At 42.5% G+C, this 6647-nt stretch overlaps 1 protein-coding gene across 2 annotated transcripts in view; it reads right to left on the bottom strand.

Moving 5' to 3' along the window:
• The window catches only part of CBLIF (cobalamin binding intrinsic factor), a 16794-nt gene that overhangs the window by 4843 nt on the left and 5304 nt on the right, over positions 1 to 6647 (bottom strand). For both annotated transcript variants that reach the window (XM_023215853.1, XM_023215854.1), the window contains exons 6-7: positions 2745 to 2922; positions 1376 to 1577 (exon numbers count right to left, since the gene is read on the bottom strand). In XM_023215853.1, the coding sequence (XP_023071621.1) occupies positions 1376 to 1577; positions 2745 to 2922 (380 nt within the window). The remainder of the gene's footprint in view (positions 1 to 1375; positions 1578 to 2744; positions 2923 to 6647) is intronic.

Raw genomic sequence — 6647 nt, 5'->3', positions numbered from 1 at the left:
CCTTCCTTCCTTCCTTCCTTCCTTCCTTCCTTCCTTCCTTCCTTCCTTCCTTCTTTCCTTCCTTTCTTTTTTTGTTTTTTTTTCAGACAGAGTCTCACTCTATCTCCCAGGCTGGAGTGCAGTGGCACGATCTCGGCTCACTGCAACCTCCACCTACCAGTCTCAAGCAGTTTTCCCGTCTCAGCCTCCTGGGTAGCTGGGACCACAGGCACACACCACCATGCCTGGCTAATTTTTGTATTTTTAGTAGAGACAGGGTTTCGCCATGTTGGCCAGGCTGGTCTTGAACTCCTAACCTCAAGTGATCCACCCGCCTCAGCCTCTCAAAGTGCTGTAATTACAGGTGTGAGCCACTGTGCCTGGACTATACCTCCAAAAGCCTTCTAATGTTCCTATTTCAAATGCCCACCATTAAACATATCTAAGGAATTTAATCCCTTTCTTTGAAAGATGTTCTTTCTTCTTGACCCTTTAATCAATAGTTTTGAAGCTTCTTTCTCTTGACCTCTATGTCCCATCACTCACAGAGCCTTGGTGTGGGTCTGTGTATCCTAGAGGAAGTCATCATCACTTCACAGCTCCATTATTGGAGTCATGTCCTAATGTTTTAGCCTTGTCTCCTATTCTCACAACCTAAGCAACATTTTACAAAGTGGATTTTCTTACTCAAAAACTTGCTAAACAAAGTCCCATCTCCTGAACCTGATATTTCAAGACTTTTACACTGTTACCCAACCTGGCGTGTCTACCTGGCCTATTCATTGGCCCCAAATTCCTTGCTCAGTCTTATCACAAATGCTTTGTTTGGCCTCCCCTCCCCTCCTCTCCCTTCACCTCCCCTCCCCTTCTCTTCCTTTCCTTTCCTTTCCTTTTTTCTTGTCAGACAGAGTTTTGCTCTTTTTGCCCAGGCTGGAGTGCAATGGCGTGATCTTGGCTCACTGCAACCTCCGCCTCCCGGGTTCAAGCTATTCTCCTGCCTCAGCTTCCCGAGTAGCTGGGATTACAGGCATGCGCCACTGAGCCCAGCCTGTTCTGGCCATTTCTTTTCCTGAACTTACCTCTTCCCACATCTTCCTAAATAGTACCTATTCTTTGTGGTTCAAAGCTACAAAGTCTCTTCCGCCTGTTCTACTCTGCAACGGACTTTCGAATCTCCTCTGAATTTTTGTTTTTAAAACTTCATCATATATTGACTTGTATGATTTAAGTTTTCATGAAAGCCTTACCTATTTATTAGACTGTAAGCTGCTCAAGGGGCTATTAAATAAAAATCTGTTATCAAAAGGAAAAAAAATTAAGAAAACAGAGGATGGAGAATAAATGGGAATTCAGATCAGGCCTGGAGAGAATGATGAATGACACTTGTAACACTCACTTGAACATAGGATTTATGCGCTGTGCTTCTTCTAGGACAACAAGCAACACTGACCCACTTTTCACACTCACGTTGATGGTCTTGTTGAAGAGCAGCTCAACCCCCCTCAGCTGGTTATTTATGGTGTATATAACAGTGATGTTAGATGCGGAGGTGGGGCCAGGGTCAGGTTGGCTGGGTAGAGTTGGTTGTACCTCATCATCTGTGAAGGGCAAAGAGGCCACATTTGTCAAAGGTTATGGGGTTTGTGTTATAGGTTTAAAATCTCTGTTATTGGCAACTCATCCCAGAAGACATTTCAAGAAAGTAGTGAGTTTCATACCATTTAGCAAAGTAGTTGGACCACTAGCATAGAGTTCCGGCAAAAACTCCATGGCCACCTTGCTAAGGTTGGGACATCATTGGGAAGCAGCCTAAGGGGTTGAGTGAGTGTGGTAGTGTTTGGTAGGATTGGAATCAGCTTGCTTGATTTTGTCTCCACGTTCTGCATTGAGGTAGACAAGAAACTTATTAATCTCTTCTTGTCTTAGGAAGTTCATGCAATGCAAGAGGAATGATGCTTTATGTTAGCATTTTATTAAAAAAAAAAAGAGAGTTTGAGGAATCCGTACCAAACACTAGTAATCTCTGGAGTGGTTAGTTTTTATGCAAGACCTCCACTTTCTAAACACATATTTCTGTAATGTTTGAATTTTAAGTGTCTTTCAATTGTATGCATAATCGGATAAAATAAAGATATTTTTAATTAAAAGGTGGCATGCTAGGTTTCCACTCCATCTCATTGGTGTGTGGCATGCATTGAGCTTTCATATTTACATCTTTAAGGCTTGACGTAAATATGAATTCTGTTCTTCTCTGAAGCCACCCAAACAAAATCAATAACTGGTCACACTTTTTCTTGTTTGCATTTGCACTGCATGGAGCTTTAACTTCTATTTCATACTTACTTGGTTGTCCCAAATATTGTATTTTTTGTTTACATATCTGTCTTCTGACTTTGCGAAAGGCAGATACGATAAGATATGCACAGCATTTGATGGTACATGTGTCAAAGGAATAAATAAAGCTATATGTTATTTAATATTTGGGACCACGGAGCTTCCCCTACCTCTAGTATCCCACAAAATGCTTTGCACATAGTAGGAGCTGCATAAATATATGCCGAATGAAGTAGATATGGGGCAGAGTTCTGAGTGCAGGAAGGTATGTCTGTGTGCTAGCACACACTCTTAAGGACTGGGAGTCAGATGTGCTCTGTCCACATGGGAATAATGGATGTTACAAGCCTATATGCCACTTAACATTGATCCACATGTCATTTCTGGCATAAGTTGCTGCTTTATGACATAAGAAGGGGTGGATGTCTTACCAGGGCTACAAGTGACCTGGGGCACATCTAGGTATGTCTTTCCTTTCAGGGACGGGAGGATTTGAGCAATGGACATCGGGTTGTGGAATTTCCCCTGCTTAATCTCATCGAGTATCATATCCATAGTCTTACTGCAGTTCCATTCCTTTTTAGGTGGCTGAGGTGTTACAGAGAGAGCCTGGGAAGGAAGAGAGAAAGAGAGAGAGAGAGAGAGGAATTAGGCATAGCTGAGAGTTGGCTCTTACATGTCTTAATAGATAAACTTGATCACTAATCATTGTGATTATGTAGTCACCCAGAATGCAAAGGCAGTGCTAAGTAAGGTTTGGAACACATTTGTCTTCAATGCTATGTCCCCACCACTTAGCACAGTGTCTGTCAGACAGCAGACACAGAACTGTTCAATGATCAGATCCAGGGAACACTATTAGACAGTCATATTTACGAACGATTCTTGAACGTAGAGTGAGGGTGAGAGCTGAGCTCCAGAGGGAGCTTTAGTCTAGGACAAGCTGGGCTCCAGAGGGAGCTTTAGTCTAGCACAATCTAGCCACATAAATGGAGTAGACCCCTTGTTTTATGTTGTCATGCACCCTCTTTGATGGACTTTTCCCTCACTTTGTGCTTGTGTCAGGACTGTCAGAGGCTCCACAACCCCGGCCCAGGACAGACTCATGACCAGGGCTGGGCTGATGGTGGTGCCCCATCCCCTTGATGACAGTGATTGGTGGACACATGTACTAATCAGAGTCATTTCCTGACATACAGACATTGGGAGACCGAATGATTTTTTTTTTTTCCCTCTGCTAAGATTATTCAACTGGAACCATGCAAGTAAACAGTAAGCTGCTAGTGACCATCTTTCTCAGCCACTTTGAAGAAGCCCTGAAGCAGGAAAGAATGAGGAAAATCAGGGCTGGATGATGAAAAAAGAGTGGCCCCTAATATCATGATTTCAGCCCTTTATCCTGGTTATTCCTGAAACCACCTAATTCAGCCCTAGACTTCCCAGTATATGTGAATAGTAAATCCTCATTTTTTTTTTCTTGAGCTAAAAGGATTTGGGTTTCTGCTACTTGCAAAATGAGTCTTGAGTAATATACCAAGCCATTCAGCCATTTGCCTATTTTGCTGCATTATCTATCGCATGAATAAAATAGAAATAATAACTTCTGTCTATTGTTGGGGGGGTCATTTGAGGTTCCAAGGGGCTAATGTATAAAAGCATTTCGTGATGTGTGATGTGGAAGCTGTAATTCCCACATCCCTTCCTTTGCATTGCTGATTATGGCCACCAGAGCGTGTTAATAGGCTGAGATTGTTGATGACTGGTTCACCTGAAGCTTGGAATAGGAAATGGGAGAAGAGAGAGAGGAGTGGCTGTCTCAGCTAGGGTCAGCATGCACAACTGGGCAGTTGTGATAGGATCGACCATCACTGTGTACCTCAGCATCCATGAACTATGGCTCTGGACAGAGGCCAGTTTACAAGGCAGTTGGTTTAAGGACCATCAGGTGGGTGCAACAATATCTTGTCCACTTGTCATATGCACCTCCCAAATTTCACTAAGCAAGATATACTCAGTGGGATTACACATCACCAATGCCAATACTCTAGAGAGGATAACACATTAAGTGATTAGACGTCATTAATAACTTTACATTGAGAAGTTTATCAGTTCTCTTTTCTTTCTTCTTCTTCTTCTTTTTTTTTTTTTTTTTTTGAGATAGAGTCTCGCTGCGACGCCCAGGCTGGAGTGCATTGATGCAATCTTGGCTGACGGCACCCTCCGTCTCCTGGGTTCAAGTGATTCTCCTGCCTCAGCCCCCTGAGCAGCTGGGATTATAGATGACTGCCACCACACCTGGCTAATTTTTGTATTTTTAGTAGAGATGGGGTTTCACCATATTGGCCAGGCTGGTCTTGAACTCCTAACGCCAAGTGATCCACCTGCCTTGGCCTCCCAAATTGCTGGAATTATAGGCGTGAGCCATCACACCTGGCCTATCAGATCCCTTTTCAAGATAAGTGCCTATCAGAGGAAGCTTGAAAACAATAGGATATTCATGGAAGAAAGAGGAGAAACTCTGGATGGAGGAAATGCCTCATGAGCGTCTTTGGGTAGGGATGAGCGTGGCCTGGGCCACTGGAAGTGTACTGACATCTAGGAAGAAGGTGAACAAAGGCTGAAAGGAAGTTTACTAGCATCACTGCTCTGCTGAGACAGATCTAGAACAATTGTTAAGCATGATATTATGCATGCATTTTTTTTCATACCACATTTTGTTTAACCTAATTGCAACCTTGTTATTATGGGGAAAATAAAATTTGGGGAAATTCAATATTTGTCTGAGATGGTGGCAGGTCTGGGAGTCAAACCTAAACTGTGATAGCTCCAGAGGCCTTTGATTTTCTATATCAGAATATTTTAGATTAGGAAAATGTTATATATTAGACACCTATTGATTCCAGATTTCTGGATGCCTAAGTAAACTCCAGATAGAGGCAGTTAAAAGGGTAGGGAGAGATTATATATTCTGACAAGAAATCCACCTGGCTTGTGGTATTTGGATATATACACGGCCCTGCCTTTTGATACGAAAAGCTTTAATTCCCAGGTCCAGCTTATCAGAGTGTACTTAGCAGGTGATAAAATCCAAACAGAATTCACAAACCAAGTTAGCAAAAGTAAACAGTTCCCCGTCTGGTGCTAAATTGAAGCAAGGTTATTTTTAGTGAGTCACACACACACACACACACACAAATCCCCAAACCATCTTTTATATCTCTTCCAGACTGCCTTTTTCTTTCCAAAAAGCTTCTAGACCAGAGCACTGGAAATGCTCTTGTAAAATTCAGCCATGGAAAAAACAGGGTTTTGTTCTATGACAAAGTCTCCTTGACCGTGACATATAAGTGAGCTTTATTTTTATTAGTCACTTCTATACGTGGTCCACTGAAGTGCAAATTTTGTTTTTGCTCTTACGTTTAACATGAACCAATTCTTAGGCTGCTTATATCCTTTTCTAATTTTTAATGTGTGAAATCTCAATACTAGTCTCTGTTGTTTTCCCTAGGAGACAATTTCTTTCCAATAGTCCACAACTATGTTAGGTTTAGGGCTGGCATCATCATGCCATGATTCTCCCTTTCCTGGGCTTTCTGAGTTGAAGAGTCCCTGGTCCTATTAATCCCCATAGGACATTATGAGACATTGGAGCTCAGCGTTCTTGATTGGAATTAGAGGATTCAGCCACAGATGGCTGCTAGTTTTTGATTCTAGTTGGTTACTTCTGCCCACTATCATTGGTGCATCTGTCTTCTGTAGAGGCTGCTGCCCTAATCAACTAGGGTAGGGTGGGTTGTTGGATTTGGAACTATTAACACCAAGAACATCTTACAGAATCCAAGCCTGGGAATGTATGCTATTAAAGCATAGAATTGAGTATGGACTTGGCTGCCAGATAGATCTGCTTTACCATTTACTATGGGTTTTTGTGAGGCTGGGTCAATGTTAGGTTATTTTCCTTAATCATTTTGAGTATAAACTTGCTATTTTTAGATCAAGGTAAAACACTGGGCCAGGTGCAGTGGCTTACGCCTGTAATCCCAGCACTTTGGGAGGTCGAGGCAGGAGGATCATGAGGTCAGGAGATCGAGACCATCCTGGTTAACACGGTGAAACCCTGTCTCTACTAAAAATACAAAAAATTAGCCAGGCGTGGTGGCGGGCACCTGTAGTCCCAGCTACTCAGGGGGCTGAGGCAGGAGAATGGCGTGAACCCAGGAGGCGGAGCTTGCAATGAGCCGAGATCGCGCCACTGTACTCCAGCCTGGGTGACAGTGCGAGACTCCTTCTCAAAAAAAAAAAAAAAAAAAAAAAAAAAAAAAAAAAAAAAAAAA

This window comes from Piliocolobus tephrosceles, chromosome 13, assembly GCF_002776525.5.
Source record: "Piliocolobus tephrosceles isolate RC106 chromosome 13, ASM277652v3, whole genome shotgun sequence".
Lineage (NCBI taxonomy): Eukaryota > Metazoa > Chordata > Mammalia > Primates > Cercopithecidae > Piliocolobus > Piliocolobus tephrosceles.
Note: the sequence above shows the minus strand (reverse complement) of the source record. Positions and strands in the feature narration are given on the sequence as shown.